Source organism: Mustelus asterias, chromosome 5, assembly GCF_964213995.1.
Source record: "Mustelus asterias chromosome 5, sMusAst1.hap1.1, whole genome shotgun sequence".
NCBI classification, from domain to species: Eukaryota; Metazoa; Chordata; class Chondrichthyes; order Carcharhiniformes; family Triakidae; genus Mustelus; species Mustelus asterias.
The window spans coordinates 141341999-141366536 of NC_135805.1; the positions used below are offsets into that span (position 1 = coordinate 141341999).

Genomic DNA, 24538 nt, shown 5'->3' on the forward strand with positions numbered 1-24538 from the left:
ATTCCATTTGCCAGATTTTTGCCCACTCACTTAACCTACGTATCTACGTCCTTTTGTAGACTCCTTACATCCTTTTCACAACTTACTTTCATACCTATCTTTGTGTTGTCAGCAAATTTAACAAACATAACTTCAATCCCTTCATCCAAGTCACTTATATAAATTATAAAACGTTGAGGGCCCAGCACGGATTTCTGTGACACACCACTCATCATATTTTGCCAACCAGAAAAATAGCCATTTATGCCAACTCTAAATCCTGTTAGCTAGCCAATTTTCAGTCCATGCCAATATATTATCCCCTACACCATGAACTTTTATTTCACACAATAACCTTTGATGTAGCACCTGATCAAATGCCTTCTGTAAAGTACAGTACTTCCACTAGTTCTCCTTTTTCCATAGCACGTGACTCCTTCAAAGAACTCCAATAAATTGGTTAAACATGATGTTCCTTTCCCAAAATCCTGTTGACTCTGCCTCGTAGCTTTGATTCTTTCCAAGTGCTCTGCAATAACATCTTTATTAATGGTATCTAACAATTTCCCTCTGACAGATGTTAGGCTAACTGGCCTGTAATTTGCTGCTTTCTGTCTCCCTCTATTTCTGAGTAAAGGAGTTACATTTACTGTCTTCCAATCTAATGGAACCTTTCTCCAATCTAGAAAATTTTGGAAAATTAAAACCAATGCATCAACTATCTCATTAACCACTTCTTTCAAGACCTTAGAGAGAAGTCCATTCAAATGAGGGCATTTGTCCTGCCCACAGCCCCAACAATTTGCTCAGTACCACTTCCCTGGTGATTGTAACTTTCCTGAGTTCCTTCCTCTCTTCCATTTCCTCATTTATAGCTAAAAGAATGAGAATTTTGGCAAGCTTTTTGACATGACTTCCCAACCCAGAACCTCTACCAACTACAAGGACAAAGGCAGCAGGTACATAGGAATACCACCACCTTCAGGTTCCCCTCAAGTCACACACCACCTTAAGCTGGAAACAGATCACTGTTGCTGGGCCAACATCCTGAAACTTCCTTTCTAACATCACTGTGGAAGCACCTTCACCACACCAACTAGAATGGTTCAACAAATAGGCAGCTCACCAGCCCCTTTACAAGAGAAATTAAGGATGGGCAATAAATGCTGGTTTTGCTTCCAATACACACATCCCATAATGAACGAAAAAGTCACTCCAATAAGGAACTCAGAAGAGGAAGTAGTGAGAATGTGGAACTTCCTAGCTTATGAAGTGACTTTTAGCAAACAGTTCAAATGCATTTACGAGGAAGTTAGATAAATACACCAGGGAAAAGAGAATAGAATGATATGCTGAAGGACTGAGATGAAATAGGTAGGAGAAGGTTCATGTGGAGCATAAGCACAGGATGGACCAATTGGTTCAAATGTTATAAATACTATAATGTCTAACTCAAAATGTAGGCTAAGCTTATGACAGATGAGAGATACAGTATGTGCAAACAGTTTTTCTTCATGGTGTGAACCACCTCTGCACACAAGCTGTTCTATGTGGGGATTTATTATAAACAGGACTTGTTTGGTCCCATGCAGTCATGGGATAAGTGTTAGATATAAGGCTGCGTTTGCTGCCAACGCAGCGAGTGTTTCTCCGCCATATTTACTGTTTTACAGACTCACGCAGTCGTGACTAATTGGGGCGGCCATACTAGAGATTGGCCATTGTACCAGGCTGGCAGCAGAACAGGATTTAATAGAGGTGGCACTGCTGGATTGAAATCCGTCCTGGATCAAAGAGAAAAACAAACTTTTTAATGCAGAAGTAAAGTTAATAATTTAAAGCAGCAAACAAACAAACAGAAACACTTGGAGACACTCTGGCAGCATTTTGCGTTGAATGCCTCCGGAGTTTTATTTAATCATTTTTCTGCCATTCATCTATAGATATAAAATATGAAAAATCTTAAGACCTGCATACATTTGCTGCCAACAAAACCTATATTATTGGCGCACCCTTATTGAATAATCAGCAGGCTGTGTGCCGCAGAGTGGACCAGTGTGTATGCCATATTGCGTAGGCAGGAGTGACCGTGTAGATTTAATGCAGCCATGTTGAGTAAACAGCAATTCATTTATTAATTAAATGGAGGATAGTGGATCTGTCACAGTGAATTCATATCTATAGATATGGGGTAGTTAATTTTGCATCAATTACATTGATTTGGTGAATCATTGATTTTGCAGTGTCATCAATTCAGATTTATAGGGTTTGAGCTTTGTGTAGGAAGAGCAGGTTAGATATTAAATTTTGAGAAAATCGCTCTTCAGTATGATTCAGGTTTTATATATGCCTAAGCTTCATTTATCAGGAGCTCTTGTTTTGTCATTCATTTCTCATTTTTGTTTTGTGAATACCTCCCCTTTCACCTTTCTTTAAAAAATCTGTAAATATCACCCTTTTTTCTGTCAACTCCCACACCCATCGCCAGTCACACGAGAACATTTGTGTACGTATGTTTCACTATCATTTGCTTGTCACGGCAACCAGATGTCGGTGTTCACAGCTCCCTACAGACCAGCTGAGGAATAAAAAAAATAAATTATTTGGGAAGTCAGCGAGAGCAAAATGTGCAAGGCCGGTCCAAATGCAAAATATTTCATCTTGATTTCTGCCCTCCCACGAAAGAGGCCATTTCATGTTTATTGAGGAATTATTAGTATGAGGGGGAGGAGGGTGGTGGAAAAATAAGCAACAAAAATAAAAAGAATCTGCTGCGTTTCTCTTCCCACTTAATACTTAGGAGTGGGAGTTCAAACAATGAGTTCTGTCACAGCATTAATCTGCAGAGCTATCATCTGCAAATTAACCTTTAATTAAGAGTTTTCAGAAGCCAGCACCATGCAGTTACCATAGCAACAGGAAGCGTTATCCCCCTCCCCACCCCAGTATGTCTCAGTAATTTAATAACTGCTAATTAGTTTCAGTAACACATGAATATGAGTCACTCCTGCTGCCAGAGAAATGTTTGTGAAAATACCTTCACACGTCCTTAAACTAAAGCTTTTTACAGGAGATGTGTACAAGAGCAATTACTCAAATCCAAACTTAAAAGCTCAATGTATTCTTTAATCTGACTTGTATTTTTAAAGTGGGTGCAGATGTTTTATTGTGCCTTTATATGGTCAGGTTAGTCTCTACTGCTTCGTACTTGCGTATGACTGCAGATAGTAATTAAGCTAAAAATAAAATCCTTTAGAGACTTTGAGTTGGTGTGTACTGATCACTGTGGTACTTACCATGGCGAGGCTGCATTTTCATTTTAAGTGAGCCAGTTAACTGACCCAAACTGTCCCTCAAATATCATTCGTAGGATTGTAGGACATGAGGGTTCTGTTCAACCAGGAGGCCACTTAGCCCTCAAGCCAGTTCTATAATTTTGTTAGATCATAGCCATCAAACTTCATTTTCCCATCTTTTCTCCAGGTTCCTCGATGCTCTTACTCAACAATAATCTCTCAACCTTAGCCTTGAAATTTTCAATTGACCGGCAGCATGCACTGTTGGCACTGGGGTATACAATCTTCATGCTGAATTCCAGAGGATTTTCTGAAATAACTGAGACGCATTGTTTTAAGCTGTTTTTCTTGTCCTGTAGTGAGCTAATTACCAGATCTCCTCCTCACAACACACTCATACCAAAAGCAACCCAGCCATTGAAGACCAGATTAAAGTCTTAATTATTATTAGCATGTGCAGGAATCGCCAAGCCAGGCAATAGCTTCCGCAGTGGCTAAGTTAAGTTCTCTGAGCCATCTGCTGAATTTTGTCAGGGCCGGTCTTTAATTATATGAGTCATTGATTGGGGTGCACCACAGCTGCAGTCTGGGTTTCCTGCAAGGCTCTACTTGTGCCAATTTGCTGTAGATGATGGCAAGAGCTGAAGTCCTTAAGGTCTGAGCACCTGCACCCCATAAAGAACTAGCAAGTTTGCTGAGGATGTTGTTTCACATTTTGATCTTTGCTGTTGTCTTACTCAAATGTTTTTTGTGCATCAGCATTAGGTCAAGGATTCACCAAGATAAATGAGATGTTGTTCATGATTTAGTCTTAATGTTTCAAGGCCACTATTTGGAACTCAATCCAGTATGGTGCCCGCCCAGCACATTCACCCAATGTCGGCACTACAGAGACAAGGGAGCACACTGGGCTCCTCCTTTTCCTGTTCTAAGTAGAGTCACTTAATGCTCATAATTAGAATTAAAAAGACGAATACCTGGAATTTGCAGCACAGAAAGAGTCCATTTGACTGTTGTGGTGTCAGTGCTCCACACAAATCTCCTCCCACCCCATTGTAACTCACCCTATCAGCAAATCCTTCTACTCCTTTCTCCCTCATGTTTTATCTCACTCCCACATAAATGCTTCTTTGCTATTTGCATCAATCACTCCATGCTGTAACAAATTCCATATTTTAACAACTGTCTTGAGTAAAGACCTTCTTTCTGTATTCCTTACTAGAATTTATAGCCTCCTGGTTCCAGACTTCTGGACATATGGAAACAGTTTATCTACCCTATCACACACCTCATAATTTTAAAGACCTTTGTCAGATTAAGCCTTATCCTTTGCTTTTCTAGAGAAAGGAGTTCCAGCCTATTCAGCCTTTCCTAATAGGTATGACCTTAGTGAGTATACCTTAATGTAGCTGTGGATTTTCTAAATAACACAGATAGTTATAACTGTCATTGTTGAAACCTTAATTGTTTCTCTTCCCAGTTGCTGCCTACCCTGCATAGACATATTCTGTTTTTATTTGCGATTTCCAACATCTGTAATATTTTGCAACTGTTGTGACATTCTATCATTTTGTTTCATTCTAATCAATTCCCCTACTGGCTGAGGTTATTTATGAAGGCCTGCCTTCTCAACCTTGCCCCTCGCCTGAGGTGTGGCGATCCTCAGGTTAAATCACCACCATTTGGGACTAGGGCGGCTTTACCTTTACTAAGATCCAAGAGCCATTTGGAAATAAGATGATGTAGAAAGGGGATATAACACAGAGTGAAAATGGGAATAGAGAAATGGAACAAATTATCCCTTTTACTTGCTCTTGTCTCGCTAGGGTTCACCTCGTCATGCATCATCACTTCCATTTATTTCACTGGGATAGTGAGGGAGCTTTTCCATTGTTAATTGCAGAGTGGTGAATCTCCTTAACATAGCTAATGGGCGCCCTCTGCTGGATAATGTGGGAACACAAAGAGATTAATCAATATGAGGAAATGTGGGGTTTAGAAGCTTTCATCCTTTCTGTCTGGGTATAGGACTGGCGTGACATTCTGGTGGGGAGAATTGAACCCGGCTGAATAGAAGTAATGGGTAATTCATTACCACCAGATTCTCCTGTCTAGAATTTGCCCTAGGCCAGGTTTAGCTGTTTGGCAAGAAAGATTGCATGAAGTATTAATCAACTCTGTGAAAAGATAATTACTGCCCAGGCCATTGGGGAGAACTCTTGTTCGAGTAGTGTCAAGGGATTTTTACATCCACTTAACAGGGATCTTGCTTATAAAGTTTTGTCCAAAAGATGCTGAGAGTGCGGCACTCCCTCAGTAACGTGGATGTGTTGGCAACCTTCTGATTCACAGACTGACTGAGGCCAGGCTTATATTCATTGAGTTGCAGCTGAATTAACATTTGATTTCAATGCATCAGTGGCATCTGTTACTGAATACAACTTAATCATAGAATCCTACAGTGGAGGAGGTGGCCATTCAGTCCATCGAGTCTGCACCGACTACAATCCCACCCAGGGCTATCCCCATAAATATCCCACCCAGGCCCTATCCCCATAGCCCCATTCATTTACCCTAGCTAGTCATCCTGACACTAAGGGGCAATTCAGCATGGCCAATCCACCTAACCTGCACATATTTGGACTGTGGGAGAAAACTGGAGCACCCTGAGGAAACCCATGCAGACTCGGGGAGAATGTGCAAACTCCACACAGACAGTGACCCAAGCCGGGAATCGAACCCGGGTCCCTGGCGCTGTGAGGTAGCAGTGCTAACCACTGTGCTGCCCCTAAAACAGATGTAGTCACCTCAACATAGGTCTTCTGGAATTCAGCAGCCTGAGATTCCAGGTAAGTACTTGGAAACCTCTCAGTAAAATCCCACATTGTAAGGTGGCATAACATGAGGCTTTTCATTAGGAAAAAAGGAAGACTTGAAACTGCTTTAAATCTATTTATGGTGCTTATTAATAAAGATCCTATGTGTGCTAACTGTTTATAGCTATCTAGCTATCCCACCTGACTTTTATCTGGTCAGGTGAGACTTATAGATGTTAAGTGGCACAATGCCAAAAGCCACTGAACAATACCTGAATCCGAAAGGTTCAAATTAACACTTAATAGCCGTTAATTTGTAACTACTGCTGCTTTTCACACCCAACAAATTTGACCTACTAAAGTGCGGCTTTTGCAAAACCAGCTGATTGAGGAAATGGGATCACTGGTGCTAAATAATCACCATGAATTTCAGTCTTTGTATCGTTTGCTTTGCATATGAACTGTGCAAGGTGCGAAATGCAACAGGAACTGACAAACCGCAATTCAATGTAATTAGAAGACTAGTGTCAATTGGCAACATCTGACTCCAGAACAATTGATATTGGCACAGGGTACAGTCAAAATTGGTCTATTTACCATCTCTAATACAAAACACTCTCTCGTATTTTACTCAGATTATTTCTATCATATGCCACTGGAAAACTATTCATCATATCCCACTATGGAGACTATTCATCATCATATCCCACCACACAAACAATTTACCATGATATCATGCATACACTATTCATCATCATATCCCACCACAAGAACAACAACTTGTATTAATATACCGCTGTAGCAGAATAACTTGACACAGAGCACGTTAGGAATTAGAACAAAGAAGAGTACAGCACAGGAACAGGCCCTTCAAGCCTGCGCTGTTATTAAGTTACTAAGGCAGACGACCCAAAACTAGGCCAGAGAAAAGAAAGCCTGCATTTATATAGCACTTTTACAATCACATGATGTCTCAAAGTGCTTTATCACTAATTAATTGTTTTGAAGTGTAGTCACATCTCTAATGTAGGAAAAATGGCAGCCAATTTGCACACAGCAAACTCTCACAAACAGCTGTGACCAATCGGTTTTGTGATGTTGACTCATGGATAACTCTTGGCCAGGATACTGAAGTAACTCCTCAGCTCTTCTTTGAAATTGGTCTACGGCATCTTTTACATCCATCTAAGCCTGGCATTAACATCTCAAAACAGTGCAGCAGACCCTCAGTCCTGCATTGGAATGTCAGCCTCTGAAGTTGGACTTCAATTCACAACCTTCTGCCTCAGGTAAGGTGTTACAAAATGTGCTATAGGTAAGGTTTAAGGAGTGTTGTGAAGGAGAAGTGAGGTACAAAGGCCGACTTGCAATGAAACAACTCGTGCGTCAGCACAGGGCTTTGACCAATGGAGGGTCCTGTGCTGGCCGGGTGTCAGTGAGGAAACCAGAGTCTGAGAGTTCTGAATTTGCTGATGCGCTCGACAGCAACATTGGGCAACATTCGTCAAGTCCACTTAGAGTGCGAAAGCGCTGATCCAAAGGCCTGAGGTGACTTTGTTCAGGATAAGTCTTTTTCCACAACGATTTTCAGTAACAGTTATGTTATTTATGTTGAAATTTAAAGCAATCATTTAGACCTGGGCTTTGTGTTTTTTAAAAAAGACAAATTTATGAAATTCTGCTGATTAAAGCCTCAGGATGGAGAAGTCACAGTGGAAGAGTGGGCGCAGCATGCCCTGCACAGCTTCTTGCAGGCTCTCAGAGTCCCCCTGGTAAATACTGAGCCACATGAGCTCATACTGTAGAAAACTGCGGACTGTTGTTTGAAGAGCTCGCTGGCAAATGAGGAGCCTATTCTCCAGCAAGCAGATAAGCAACGAATCACATTGAAATGTGCACACATGGCAAACCAGTGAGAGTTTTGCAGCAACTATCAGGTTAGCATGGAGTTAGAAACTCATTAAACCTCACTTTTTCAAAGGCTGACAACATTAGAGTTGAAGTTCTCATTGTTTCAATTGATTTCCCATTAATTGTTGACTGCTTCAACAGAGTGCCATCTGGAGAAATGGACTATCAATGGCAACAACATCTGGACAACCACATGTGCTCTAGGAGCTGCTCTTAGTTACAGTGGAGAAATGTTGACAGTTCTGCCATCATTAACATGGCAAATGTTGGCCCAATACTTTCAATCTTCCCAATATGCAGTTGGTGGAAATCCCTGCTCGTCCGAAATTGAATGTCAAGTTTGACATTTTAGAGATGGTAGCAGGGTCAAGAGAGATGGTAATGAGGTAGGGTTGGGTGTCGTCAAAGTATATTTGGAAACTGATGGTATGTTTTTGGATGACATTGCTGTGGAGCAGAATGTAGATGAGAAATAGACTACAAATTATATTATTAAATAGCACAAACTATTTACCATCATATCTCACCACACAAACTATTCACTATCATATCCCACAGCACAGACTATACCCTACCCAATATATGCATGTGCAAGAACCACAGTGACACAGTGTTTCTGAAATTACTCGCCTTGCTGAATAAAATTGACATCAGGAAAAAATCCAGCAAAAAAGTCTCAGAGATGCTGCTGTAGTCAAACTGGAAAAAGAGGACGGTGAAACTCAAAGTTACGTATTGGTACGTTGGATTACAGAAGGATGAGCGCAGTAGCTTCATACTGGCCATGGTCATCATTAAAACATCGAGGCTGCAACACAAAGTATAACAGTGGTTAACAAGTATAAACCATTTTGGTTGTCCTGCCATGGATTGTTGTCAACTAGCTTAGTTGCTGGGACATAATTAAACCAGGATAATTTGGGTGCTTTTATTCTTATGTTTCCATTCTAAATTCCTATATTGACATTTTTAATGGAAATATCTATGTAAACGTCTCACTGGAGTTTCACCATTCTGTCAGTGTGGTGGCAATTCAGGACACACCTTTTGGATCCACAGAGCGTGTGAACTGTAGCTCATTAAGCTTGCACAGCCAAATAGCGAAAGAAATATGGGACTGGATTTTACAGGCGCCACAATACCTGCATGCGCCCACTCTCCCAACCTATAAATTCAAAGGGGAGCCCACCCATGATTCCAACAGGTACCTTGCAGCACTTTAACAGTGGGAGCTGTGTTAATTGCTTTGAGATGAGACTGTATCTCGGGGAAGTCCTGCCTTAGACAGGTACTATCCAATCAGATGGCCAGCAGGTCTGTAATCCCAGCAGCACCATCAGAGAATGGTGGCCACTGCTGGGTGTAAAGGACAGAGAGGGGTAAGAGTTCCTAGAGTGTGATCACAAAAAACTTCTACAGCAGGATATTTACAGTAGTGGTTAATGATGTTTTTTGAATGTTTATAGTGGAGTTCCCCACGGGTTAGACTTTGGACCCTTGTCTTCCTGATATATATTAACAACATAGACCTTGGTGTACAGGACACAAATCCAACTGATACAAAACTTGAAGTATTGTGAACTGTGAGAAGGATAGTGTAGACATGAGGAAAAATATTTTCATGCAATGGGAGATTAAGGTATAGAATGCTCTGCCTGAGAATGTGCTAGATGTATGTTCAATCTAGGAATTCAAAGGAAAATTAGACAGTTACCTGAAAAGGAATATGTGCAGAGCTATGGGGGGAAGACAGGGTGATGTCACTGGGTGAATTGTTCATCCGGAGAGCTGGTGCAGACATGACAGGCGCCAAATGACCTCAATGTTGTAACAATTCTGCTGGTGAGCCCATTTATTTATTTTTATTCATTTGTGGCATCGCTGGCTGGTCAGCATTTATTGCCCATCCCCAGTGCCCTTGGAGGGTAGTTGAGAGTCAACCACATTGCTGTGGCTCTGGTGTCACATGTAGGCCAGACCAGGTAAGGACGGCAGATTTCCTTCCCTAAAGGACATCAGTGAACCAGATGGGTTTTTCTGACAATCGACAATGGTTTCATGGTCATCAGTAGATTCTTAATTCCAGATATATTTTATTGAATTCAAATTCCACCATCTGCTGTGGCGGGATTCGAACCTGTGTCCTCAGAACATTAGCTGGGTTTCTGGATTAATAGTCTAGCGATAATACCATTAGGCCATCGCCTCCCCAGGGTCTCGCCAGGGACTGAGGGGGCTGGGGATTGACTTCAAGAGGTCAGAGGGGTGGATTAAAGGAGTGATGACCTTGGAGATGGGTGGCTCTCTGATGGGCCACAGGAGCTGCTCAGCTTCTCACATGGTATACGCTTCCCCCATCACCGGTAAAATACCAGCGGCAGTGGAATGAGACTCTTTAGTGGCTATTAATTAACCACATAATGGCCTCAATAGGCCCAAGGATGGACAAGTCACCCAACACCTACCCGTCCCCTGTAAAATGTTAGATGTTAGGGGTGGGTGACTAAGTGGTGAGAAGGCCACCCGCTGTATTCACATGCCTCGACCTTCAAAGCTGCCAGCAGGGAGGCATAAAGTCCAGCCCTTGGACATGGAATGAGTATTGAAAAAAATGATACAGATGCAGCATTTTTTAATACAGATTTGTATAAATTTGTGTTTGAACACACTTCCCATTGAGACCTTTTCTCATGCCTGTGTACCAAATGGCAACACCCGAGAAGTGTCTCACTTAACCCTCTTTTAATGGTTATTCATCCATATCTTTCAGTCTTTCCACACTTATAAACACCCTGGTTCAGCTTTCATTTATTTATCTCCTGATTTCCATGTCTTTCCCCCTCTCTATCCATGGCCAGATTGGTTTGCCCCAAGGTTTATTGTTACATGGTTTGAAATAGAAATGGTGCTCTAGAGGAGAATGATGTGGTCAACAAAGTGAAACATGGTCATGAGGAACAAGGAGTGGGAGGCAGCAAACCGTGTGCACCATCACATGGGATAACATCTTCGTTACATTATAAGCCATTCTCTGGGTGAATTCACTCTCCTCTGTGGCACCATTTGTACTTCAAACTATGAAACAATAAACCTTGGGGCAACTCAATCTGGCCATAGATAGAGAAGGGGAAAGACATGGAAATCAGGAGATAAATAAATGAAGGCCAAACCAGGGCGATTTATATATATATATTAGTGTGGGAAGACTGAAAGGTATGGATGAATAACTGTTAAAAAAGGGTTAAGTGAGACATTTCTCAGATGTTGCCATTTGGTACACAGGCATGAGAAAAGGTCTCAATGGGAAGTGTGTTCAAACACAAATTTATACAAATCTTACAATTATAAGCCTCTGACTCTGCTATTCTACAACTCGAGACCAAGAAATGATCATTTGCCTATGATACTCTCTTTTTTTTACCAGTGGGGGTGAATGAACACAAGGAGCTCACCACTTGGGTTGTTATAGGCCAACAGTTTGCGACAGTATGTTGCACTACACTGCACATTTTCAGAGAAATTCCAACACACAAACAGACCACTTGGTCCGATCAGTCCATGCTGGTGTTTCTCTCAAATGAACCTAATCTCATGTGCTCTCCCTTTGCCTGAATCCCTTCTCCCCCATTTCCTTCAAATATCTAACCTATTCTTGAATGAGCTTTGATCATTAACCCCAGTAGTGCATTCCACAGACTCACAACACATGGTGTATTTCAAGTTTCTCCTTCCCCAGCATTACTCCAGAGGCTAGCAGACCTTTCCAGTTATGTACAGTCAAACACCACCGAGATAGGATTGGGTAAACAATTCAAAACGGCCCTTGTTGGAATTGATTAACCATTACCAGCAGATAGACACACTGGAGAACCTGTAAAAGCAATTACTACATTTTCTAAAAATAATAATGTAAATGTGCAGCAGCTTACTGTAAGCCAAGTCTTTTCTGACTGCTGAGCGAGAAAGCATCATTGGTGAGTGCATTGAGCACCACAGCTGGGTAAATGATGTACTTCTCCAAACACAGAAGCCAAACGTACAATCGCTCAAACCACATTAATTGGGCTGCATCTGGAACACAAAACAAAAAAAAATACACAGAAAATAAAGAGGGAGCAAATACACTGTAACTGGTTATGGAGCTACGGTAAGGTGGATGGAGTTAAAGTGCTAATTAGTCAGGATCTAACTGAATGGTGGATGAAGTTTGACAGACTGAATGGCGTCCCCGTTCCAAAAACTTCTTCAAGGGGTTAGATAATACCATAAATGGGGCAGCATTGTTATAAATGTCATCTGGTACTCAAATCTGTGATCCCTTCCTGTCTCTGTTAAAACACAGCAGATGCTACATTTTGTCAGTGCTTTTTATTAGTCCATGGGATATGAAAATTGCTGGCTAGGCCAACATTTATTGTCCATTCTCAACTGCCCCGAGAAGGCCGTGGTGAACCACTGCAGTCCATGTGGTGTAGGTATACCCACAATGCTGTTAGGGAGGACATTCTAAGAGTTTGACCCAACAACAGTGAAGGAATGGTGATATATTTCCAAGTCAGGATTGTTTCTGACTTGGAGGGAAACTGGCAGATGGCAGTGTTGCCATGCAACTGCTGCCCTTGTCCTTTTAGGTAAAGGTTGCAGATTTGGAAAGTGCTGCTGAAGGAGCCATGGTGAATTACTGCCACTGTGCATCAGTGGTGGAAGGAGCAAATGTTTAAGGCTGTGGATGAGGTGCCATTAAAGCAGCCTGCTTTCTCTTGGATGGTATCAAGCTTCTTGAATGTTGTTGGAGCTGCACTCATCCAAGGCAAGTGGGGAGTATTCTGACTTGTGCCTTGTAGATAGTGGACAGGCTTTGGGGAGTCAGGAGGTGAGTTACTCACTGCAGAATTCCCAGCCTCTGACCTCCGCTTGCAGCCACAATATTCATAAGGCTGATCCAACTCAGTTTCTGGTCAATGGTAAACCCCAGGGTGTTGCATACCATTTTGTTTCAGCTTGGGCATTCTGGGCACTTGGAAGGTGAGGAAGTCAGAAATCAGGGATGAACTTTGCACTATAATTTTCGACTTTAAAATGTAGGTTGCAGTTGGCACCTTAGATTCAAGTCACCACCACACATTCCCATCTTTAACTACAACACTTTGGTATTTGGTCTGGTTTGAACCCAAGTAAAAGTCTATCCTTTCAACTAGCTTGAAAGGTCTTCACCTGGTTTCTAACTGGTTGAAGGCTTGTTCAGAAATCTTTAAGTAACAGGTGCCATCTTTCAGGTGAATCACCAAACTGCCCCCTCAAATAGATATAAAGGGCCATTTTCAAGAAGAGCAGGGGATTCTCCCCAGTGTCTCAGCCAATTTCTGTCCTTCAATCAGCATTATTAAAACAGATTATTTGGTCATGATCAGATTTTATTTTGTGGGAGCTTGCTGTATGTAAATTGGTTGCCTCATTTCCCTACATTGTACCAGTGACTGCACATCAAAAAGTATTTCATCTGCTGTAAAGTGCTTTGGATGTTCAGAGGTTGTAAAAAGTGCAATAGAAATGCAAGTCTTTTCTCCTTTCATCCTTCACATGAGATCAGTGAATGGCAGCAGCATTGGGCACTGACCCTGGTTAGTACAGCTCCACTGCTTAATCCCTTAATGTACTGAACCATCAGGATACAGTAGATTTCATTTCTAATGAATACTGGCGCTCTTAAAGGATTTTTAATATGTTTTTGTTGTAAATGCAAATCCAAATCAACAATTTAATTTACGGTCTACTTCACAATCTTTTTAGCATATTTTCTCAGATCTAAAGAACTCAGTTTAATTACAATCATGTTTTAGCTCCGGGTGATGTATTACTTTAATTTAAGCCCCATTTCACATGCAGCGCAGTTACTAGGCATGAAGGTTTTAATTCCCCACTATTGTCTTGATGCTCAAGCAAATTAAGTTCCACTCTAAGTGATCCCAATGTAACCATATACGGTTATAACTGCAGCAATCCAGAGGCTCTTGTCAAATCATTTTCACACATCATTTTCAATGATCATTATCACTTGCAACAAGCAGAAATGCGCATCAAATGCAGACAAATTATAATAGCCAAGAAAATATTCATATCTGAAATAAAGCCACTAGGTTTCTAACCAGATTTTGTTTCACATAGCACATAAAATGTCACAGTGGTGCAATATTTTGCAAAAAATATTCTCATATCAGCATCTTAACAGCAACAAAATATTGCATTTAGAAAGTGCCTTTAACAGAGTAAAATATTATAGGAGTGCTTTTAAACAATTTTTAGCACTGAGCCACATAAGGAGATAATTAGGACAAAGGCTTGGTGAAAGAGATGGGTTTTAAGGAATGTCTTAAAGTAGGAAAGGGGGAGAGAGGGATGGAGAGGTTTAGGGAGGGAATTCCAGTGCTTAGGGACCTAGCGGTTGGGTGGTCCAACTGCCAATGGTAGCGCAATTAGAATCAGCGATGCCAGATTTGGAGGGATTCAGATTTTGGAGGGCTGGATGAGGTAACAGAGATAGGGAGGGGTGAGGTCATGGAGACTTATGACAAAAGAATGAGAAATTTTAAATGTTAACACAAATAATGCCTCAAAGGATACAAATAATTGACAAAGCCAGGTCTGGTGGTAACAGCTATCATTTGAGCCGATTGATAAATTGCACTGCAGTGGAATTACTCACGAGGGATCAAATACATTTGGCAGGAATTTTGTAGACAGAACAATGACCATTATCAAGTAACAAATTAAAAGGAAAAACATCCATCCATTTATGAATTATTAATAGTGCAGTGCTACAGTGCCGATTTAATTTTAATGGATGTACTCAGACTGACCAACTCACCCACAGAAACCTGAGAGGGGAGGTCACGCACTGGTTCAGCAACACAATCTCCCATCTCCTGCCTTTTACTGTTCACTTTTGCAATTTCTCTCAGATAGATTAACAGAAAACAAGAGAATGGAACAGAGAGGGAAAACATCAGCTCCCATGACAAAATGGCTATTTTACTGCAACTAGGTGTTCAATCAGGGCTCTATCTCCTTGATAAGTACTGACGCAATTCCACTTAAACACTTACCTCTTACACGTAACTCGATGGACATTGGGACAGTCCCACTTAAACACCTTGAAAGATTCTGCGAAAGCCCCATTTAAAACATCTCAATAAATACTGGGACAGCTCCAATTACACATCTCTTCCTTATCAACAGCTCTTGAGATACTGTGCAGTCCCACAACCAATGTTTTATTTGCTTAAAATGTGAAGATTGCTGGCAAGGCTAGCATTAGTTGCTCATCTACAATTGCCCTTGAGAAGGTGATTGTTCATCACATTCTTGAAGCACTGCAGTGCAGGAATACATCTAACCAGGGTTGGAAATCCTTATGTTTCCTGATGACCCAGTCTTCAGTTTTCTCTCACTTCAAATCGGTTGTAAACCACTTCAACATCATTAACTCATATCAACCCTCTCTGGCAGCACAGCGGCACAGTGGTTAGCACTGCTGCCTCACAGTGCCAGGGACCTGGGTTTAATTCCTGGCTAGGGTGACTATGCGGAGTCTGCACATTCTCCTTGTGTCTGTGTAGGTTTCCTCCGGGTGATCCGGTTTCCTCCCACAGTCTGAAAGATGTGCTGGTTAGGTGCTTTGGCCATGCTAAATTCTCCCTCAGTGTACCCAAACAGACCCCAGAGTGTGGTGACTAGGGGATTTTCACAGTAATTTCATTGCAGTGTTAATGTAAGCCTACTTGTGACACAAATAAATAAACTTTAAAACTGTTACTTCATCAAAATACTCAAGTGAATTATTTAAACATAGTTTTCTGTTAACAAATCATTACAGAAAGGGTGTGGAAGCCATAGAAAGGGTGCAGAGGAGATTTACAACGATGTTGCCTGGATTAGGTGGCATGCCTTATGAGGATAAGTTGAGAGAGCTAGGTCTTTTCTCCTTGGAGAGGCGAAGGATGAGAGGTGACCTGATAGAGGTGTATAAGATGTTGAGGGGTATTGATAGAGTGGATTCTCAGAGGCTTTTACCCAGGGCTGAAATGGTTGCCACAAGAGGTCACAGGTTTAGGGTGCTGGGGAGTAGGTTCAGAGGAGATGTTAGGGGTAAGTTTTTCACTCAGAGGATGGTGGGTGCGTGGAATCGGCTGCTGGTAGTGGTGGTGGAGGCGGATTCGATAGGGTCTTTTAAGAGACTTTTGGATAAATTCATGGAAGTTAGTAAGATAGAGGGTTATAGGTAAGCCTAGTAGATAGGGACTTGTGGGCCGAAGGGCCTGCTTGTGCTGTAGCTTTTCTATGTTCTAAATCCATGCTAGTCTTCCTTAATTAACTCACATTTGCGCAAGTGACCATTACTTTTTTCTTGAATTAACATTTCTAGAAACTTTTCCACTGCTGAGGTTAAACTGGCTAGCTTGTAGTTGCTGGGCTTATCTTTAAATCCATTTTTGAACAAGGGTATAATATTTGCAATTTTCTAGTTTTCTGCACCACCCCGAGTCCAAGGAAAATTGGAAAATTATGGGCAGTGCCTCAGAGATTTCCCCTCTTATTTCCCTCAGCAGGGGAAAATCTAGACAATACAGACCATAGTACAATACATATTAAAGGTGATGGCAAAAGAGAAAGGCATAAGAATGGCGAAAAACAAAGTTAATAGATTAGAGAAAAACTGATTCAAAGGGACTGAGAATAGAACTTGGGAAAATAAAATGGGCAACAATACTGGCAACAACAATGTAGAACAGCAATGGAAAACATTTAAAATGGTGTTCAACAGGAAGTAGGAAAATATATTCCACTAAAAAGAACAAACTAATCACTTGTGAGACCCCCATGGAGAGATAAAGGAATGAGGGAACAACTGATGGTTATGAAAGAGGCATACATTAAGTATGAATTCAGCAGAAGAGTGCATGATAAGAGAGCACAAAGAGGTTGGGAGAAAACAATTAGGAAGGCAAAGAAGAAACATGAAATTAAATAAACAAAGAACATAAAATAACAGTAAAATATTTTATAGGCACATCAATCAAAAAGACTGTAATGGGACTATGGCCATCAAGGGATAGGAAGGATAATACTACAACAGTACAGAATTTTAAATTATTTCACTTTGGTATTTACTAGGGGGATGGAACAGGTGCTCATGGGCCAGAATGTTACCGCTCACAGAACAGAATTCTCTGTTGGCCTCAGGCGGGATTTTATGAACCTTGTCCGAGCGAGGTCGTAAAATCCCGCCCATGGTATTAAATGCTGAGATGAGCATTGAGATGAGTGCATTTAAACTAAACAACTCAAAAAGGATAAAGCCCCTTGTGCACACAGATTATACATATATATTTTAAAAGAATCTAAGGAAGAGATAGAAGAGTAATATACACATACTTAATAATCTCTTAGAAAAAAAGTGTAATTCCAGCGACAGACAGATAGCTAATGTAATTCCTATATTTAAGAAGGGGGACAGAACAAGTCCAGGGAATTATAGACAAGTCAACTTAACATCAATGATAGGAAAAATAACGAAATTCTTACTAAAGGAGGGAGTAGATGAACATCTGGAAATGATGATAAACATGAACAGTAAGCATGGATTTCAAAAGGGAAAATTTTGCTTCACCAACCTGACTAAACTTTTTGAGGTAACAGTAGATAATAGTAATGCACTACATGTAATTTATCTCGATTTTCAAAAGCCCTTTAATAAGATGCCTCATGACAGACTATTAATAAAGTCAGAGAACGTGGAGTCGGAGACATACGGCAGAATAGATTGCTAGCTGACTTCAAGACAGAAAGCGGAGAGTGGAATAAAGGGTAGTTACTCTTGATGTCAAGACGTTTGACACCATCCAGGACAAAGAAGCTTGCTTGATTGGCACCCCATCCACCAACTTCAATATTCACTCCCTCCACCAACATACAGTGGCGACAGCATGTGCCATCGACAAGATGCACTGCAGCAACTCACCAAGTCTCCTTCGGTAGCTGATTCCAAACCCATAACCTCCACTATCTCAAAGGACAAGGACAGCAGTTAGTTGGGAACACCACCACCTACAAATTCCCCTCTGTTAAATTCTCTACTACTGGGGTGCACCCCCAAGAACTCACAGCATAGACAGACGTCAGGGAATGCAGGTATTTATTGCAGGTCTTACTCGCTCCACACTCCAAACTACAACTGCCCTACTAGGGCGGTCCCTGGGCCGATCACCCCACAACCAGGGTCACCTGACCCATTCTTTTAAGGGGGGGCTGTGCCCAACATACATAACCCCCTCCAAGCCGCCCACCATCCTGATTTGGAAATATAATCGCTGTTCCTTTATTGTCACTGGGTCAAAATCCTGGAACTCAGTCCTAACAGCACTGAGTGTACCTACATCACATGGACTGCAGCGGTTCAAGAAAGCAACTCATCAACATCTTCTCATGGGCAATTAGGAATGAACCATCAATGCTGGTCTAGCCAGTGACATGCCACACCCCGTGAAAGAATTTTTTAAAATCAGGGTGATAGAAGATGGGAAATGAAGTTCTTCCACAAGGCATTGTGCTGGGACCGCTGCTGTTCACAATGTACATTAACTATTTGGATTATGGAATCAAAAACACCATTTCTAAATTTGCAGGTGTCACCAAATTGTGGGGGAAGGTGAGTAATCAAACCTGAGGACTGTAACAAGTTACAGGAGGACATTAATAAACTTGAAGGATGGGCAAATAATTGGCAAATTAAGTTCAACATAGAAAAAACATGAGGAAGTATATTTGGTAGAAAGAATAGGAAGGTCACTTGTGACTTGGAAAGTGCAAGCTAGGTGAGGTAGAGGAACAAAGGGATCTCAAAGAGTACAAATACACCAATCATTAAAAGTTGCATTACAGATTAGCAAAACCTTTAAAACAGCAAACCAATACTTGAATTGAAAAATAGGGAGGTTATCCTAAACCTGTATTGAACCTTTGACTACATTTAGAATACTGCGTACAGTTCTGGTCACCATATTATAAAAACCATGTTGAAGCACTGGAGAGGATGCAGAAAAGATTCACAAGGAGGTTAAATTTTAAAGTTTATCCATTATTGTCACAAGTAGGCTTACATTAACACTGCAATGAAGTACTGTGAAAATCCCCTAGTTGCCACACTCCGGTACCTGTTCGGGTACACTGAGGGGGAGTTTAGCATGGCTAATGCACCTAACCGTCTTTCGGACTGTGGGAGGAAACCGGAGCACCCGGAGGAAACCCACGCAGACATTAGGAGAATCTGGACACTCCGCACAGACAGTGACCCATGCCAGGAATCGAACCCACGTCCCTGGCATTGTGCGCCACCATGCTGCCCCAATGAAAAATATGTGGGTATATTACATATCAAGAAAGGATGACAGGCTGGGTCATTATTCTCTTGAATAAAAGTGGCTGAGGGCGACCTAATAGAGGTCTTTAAAAATTATGAAAGGCTTTGACAGTTGATAGTGAGAGAATGTTTCCTCTTGTAGGAAAGGGCATAAATAGAGGCCAACAGTATAAGATAGTCAACAAGAAATCAAATAAGGAATTCAAAATAAACCTCCATACCTGGAGACTGGTGAGAATGTGCAACTCACTACCACAGGGGATGATTGAAGTGAATAGTATGGATGCATTTAAGGGGAAACTAAATAAGCATATGAGGAAGTAGGGTTACGTTGATATATTTAAATGGGAGATGGTTCGAGTGCATAAGTACTGGCATGAACTGGATGAGCTAAATGGCCTGTTTCTGTGCTATAGATTTTACATAATCACTAATTAGAACTTTTCTAGTCTCAACACAAACTGAAGTCCCTCATTCCTGGTACCAAGCCTGTAATTCTCCGTTGAACCTTTTCTAAAGCCTTGACATGTTTTCTATAGTGTGATGTACCCAATTCGTCAATTGGGACTTAACCAGTGATTTACAAAGATTTTGTGTAACTTCTAAATGAAAGGGGAGAACCTTCATGATAGATTGAAGGCATGAAAACAGTTAAATTCCATTAACAATTCCAAAATTGATCCAATTATGCAGGACAAAAATAAGGGCAGCTTCAATAGCATCATTTTCTGTTCAACCAATAGCCCTTCTAAGAACCTGACAGTGAGAGATATCAAACATAAAGGATATCTTTTGGTGAGAAAATAAGGTAGAAATTTGATCCCTATTTCATTAATTGTCAGATTGACAGATACTAAGTGAAATATCTTTATACTGTCCTGTGCAGCAGTACTAACCTCGGACTTCAAATTGTTGATATTCCTTTGTTTTAAGCAAAGGGTGTGCAAAGCAGAACCACGGAACTTGTGTACGAAGTCGCGGGATCAGGTAATGTGTCAGAAATCCAACTGTCCCAGCCAAAGCATACAACACAACACCAAGAAAGGGCTGGAACCAAGAAAGATAATTAATTAGAATCAAGTGGTGGTTGTTAAAATAATCCAAAAGCAATTCAGAATCTACAGCCTAACTTGAAAGACTTTTGTTTTATATTTCCTTAATTAGTGATTCATGTTGAAACTGTACTGAATGATGATCAGGGAAGAGAGCGGCCAACCTGGAAGATAAAAATGCACTCTTGTGCTCTCTAACCCAATCTGGCTCCGGCTCCAGCTACATGTCCATTCTAAAATTCCTATCTCTTGGTATGCTACTTCCCCAGTGCTAGGGTAAAGGACTTCATCGAGCAGAAACAGGACATACTGCATCGGAAAGTTAACATCCAGAATCGTGGTCCACGTTGGTTAACAATAACATAGGTGGGAAAGTGTTCAGGTCCTTCCAGCAGAAAGTCTAATGGAACTAGGAAAAAGGTGAAAAAAAATGGACTGAAAGATAGTAACCCATAGAACCATAGACTCCTTACAGTGCAGAAGGAGACCATTCGACCCATCGAATCTGCACCTATTCTCCGAAAGAGCATCTTACCCATGTCTAAATTCCCTGCCCTATCCTCGTAACACCACGCATTTACCTTGGCTAATCCACCTAACCTACACGCAATGGGCGGCACGGTGTCACAGTGGTTTGCACTGCTGCCTCACAGCACCAGGGTTTGATTCCCGGCTTGGGTCAGTGTGTGTGTGTGTGTGTGTGTGTGTGTGTGTGTGTGTGTGGAGTCTGCACGTTTTCCCCGTGTCTGTGTGGGTTTCCTTCCACAATCTAAAGATGTGCAGGTTAGATGGATTGGCCACATTAAATTGCCCTTTAGTAGCAGGGGAACTAACTAGGGTAAATGCATCGGGTTGTGGGGATAGGACCTGGGTGGGATTGTGGGTGGTGCAGATCGATGGGCTGAATGGCCTCCTTCTGCACTGTAGGATTCTATGAAAAGCTCTATCTTTGGACACTAAGGGGTAATTTAGCATGGCCAATCCACAAGTCTTTACTCCCGGTGCCACATGCTCACGAGTACAGAAGCAGGATGATTGTGCAGGTAAATGTATGGATGGAGGTGGGCGGCTTCAGGTTCTTGGAACATTGGAACTGGTTCTGGGGGAGAGGCCACCCGGACAATATGGGCAGGTTGTACATGAACAAATGCTAATATTCTCACTTAGAGGTTAACCAGTACTATCGGGGAGAATTTAAATTCATTTGGTGGCAGGAGGGGAAACAGAAAATAGCAGAAAAGAGCAGAAATTAGATCAGAAAACAGAGAGAGACAGCACGAAAATTAGAATCATCCCAAAAACTGCAAGAACCAGATTGAGGAATGAAAGGGTTAATAGTCACACAAGTTTAAAAATCGCACAGGCTGAAAAGCAAAAGTCTTCTTATAAGAGCCTTCACAGACAGACAGAAAGACCATTAGTCTGGCAAAGCACAAAAATCAACATCTGTAACTGGAAAATGGGAGTGATCCACAGATACAGAAATGAGCTGTACTATGAAGTTTTCACGAAGATTGGATATTATAATGAAGCAAGTGTAAAGTGATTGTGATTGGTTTATGCTAATTACTTGTAATCGATTTTGAAAACTTTAATGGCCATTGTATCTTGGAATACACCACTCTGGCTAGCTACAGGGATGTGAACTGGAGCTTCCCAGTGTCCTTGCTATAGCTTGTATTAAAACAACTGTTTAAGAGAACTCTGTGACTTGTCTGGGTACTCGAAAGGAAAAGTTGTGATCAATTAAAAGGCTGCCATCAAATCCCGCAACAAGGAAAATAGCAAAAGTGACAAAGGAAATATTAAATTCTATGCACATCAATGTCTACAACAGGGGTGGCCAAACTTTCTCAACCTTAGACCCACAGACGATAATCTTCAGATATTCAAGAACCAAAGGATAACCTTTACAGACACATTTTTATTACTACTGCACACGATTTTGAGAGGAAATATGTTAATAAAAATGTAAGTGCAAATAGTATAAAAAGTATATGCATGTATTCATTTGCCCTCAAGTTTTCTCCCATCTTCAATATTAAGTACATATAGCACAGTTTCTAAATCTGAATTGTTATATTTCTACTCATGTTCAATTAGTTGGTTTGCTTACATTACCATTGTGCATCATCACGCACATGCACAACAGTTAACTGATCGGTGTAATACCAGGAACTCTAGAACAAGACATCATAGTCATAGGATAAGGTGTGGCAGATTTAAAAAGAGAGATGAGGAGAAACTACTTCTCTCAAAGGCTCATTAATCTGTGGAATTCCCTACCCCAGAACATGGTGGATGCTGGAACTTTGAGTACCTTTAAAGAAGTGGTGTGCAGATTTTTAATTAGTATGGGTTTGAAGGGCTATGGTGAATGGGCAGGAAAATGGAGTTGAAGCCAAGATGAGATCAAACATGGCTGTTTCAAATGGCGGAGGAGGCTGTATTGTCTACTCCTGCTCCTAGTTCTTATGATTCTTTCACTGAACAGGGCCAAAGAGCACAATGGATTTGATTGCTGTGGATAGTTTAGTTGGGTTTTTAATCATTGCCTGAGTCATTGTACCAGAGCCAATTTATGGGTTTAATAAACTGCACCCGGCTGGTTACCTCCCTCCAAAGTGCACAAGGAATAAGCTGCACTCTATGTCTAAAAGAGCTGCATGTGGCACACAAGCCATTGTTTGGTTTCCCATGGTCTGTAGTGTAACTAATAAGGTTTGTGAGTTACAGGCAAAAATTGCTGAATCTATTTGGCTTCAGTTGAGGAACAGAAGGGGAGCTGTTACACTGTTGGGAATTTTTTAATAGAGCTCCAAACAGTGTGAAGGAAATAGATGAGCAAATGTCAAGCTCATGTGACAAAAATAGAGTAGTGATATTAGAAGACTTTAATTACCTTAATATAGATTGAGAAAAACAATTGTAAGGATAGGTGAGAATAGGAATTTCTGATGTGCACACAGGAAAAACTATTTGACCAACGTCTATTGCTGAAAAAAGACATTTTATATAGAGTGTTGATTAATCAGCAAGTGGACTCTGATTGGTAGAGACATTGCCACAGAGAATGCATCAGTTAATGGTGACTCGCAGTTAGCTGCAAAACACTTTGAAAATTTGAACCAGGCAGCTTGACTCTGATAGGTCAAGACACTGCCCTGAGGAATGAACCAGTGCACGGATGTGACTTATTTTGTTTAGGTGAAACGGGCACAATGTATGTACCTGATTTTTCAGTTTGCAAAGAACAGTGCCATGTGTCAGTGTTAACTTTTAGCCCACTGAGGATAATTTAGCAAGTGTTGTTGAATTGCAGAATCACACCTAATTTTGGAAACTGTGTTTGAAGTTTTGCAAGTACGTACTGGTTGTGTGCAGTCCGTTGCGAACAGTGGAAGGGACATACTGTTTGAGATGATCCGCCAGTCTACAGTCCCAAAAACGGGCAAAGTACAGGCGGTCCCCAACCAGCCTGTAGTTTTTTTTAAACTGATCAGGTGCCCTTTAAAAAAGGGGCTCTAATCTCCCAGCAGCTGATGTAGCTGGCAGAGTGGGCTCATTCAGAACCTGCCATGGCAGAAAGACGTCGTGGGATCTCCCTCCCTTCCATTTTTTGCCGAAGTATTTGAAAATGCGGCGGGAAAACCCGGCAAGAGCTCTGCTTTTCCTACCTGAGGTAACGCTTAGAGAAAACATTAGAAATTTCCACCCATGGAATATACAACTTGAACTTTTAATTTACTCCTTCAGAATAGAAATATAACAGGAAGATGCAGATCAGCCTTTGGAGCCTCTTCCAATACTCGATTAGATCAGGCCAATCTGTAAATTAACCCCATCTACCCATCTTGGTTGCATGAATCTTAATACCCTGACCTAACAAAATTATATCAATCTCAGTTTTGATACTTTCACTTGACTCCCTGTCTCAGCAAGTGTGTGTGTGCGTGTGCGCACGTAAGGAAAGGGGGAGGGGGGGGGGGGGGGGAAGAGAGTGTGAGAGAGAGAGAGAGAGAGTGGCATGCGTGTAAGAAGCAAGTGTGGGGAGGCAAGTTGGCTTAA

At 41.3% G+C, this 24538-nt stretch overlaps 1 protein-coding gene across 1 annotated transcript in view; it reads right to left on the bottom strand.

The window, feature by feature from the left end:
* The window catches only part of LOC144494026 (pecanex-like protein 2), a 209129-nt gene that overhangs the window by 82284 nt on the left and 102307 nt on the right, over positions 1-24538 (bottom strand). The window contains exons 24-26 of the mRNA XM_078213600.1: positions 20315-20465; positions 11932-12073; positions 8633-8810 (exon numbers count right to left, since the gene is read on the bottom strand). Coding sequence (XP_078069726.1) covers positions 8633-8810; positions 11932-12073; positions 20315-20465 — 471 coding nt within the window. The remainder of the gene's footprint in view (positions 1-8632; positions 8811-11931; positions 12074-20314; positions 20466-24538) is intronic.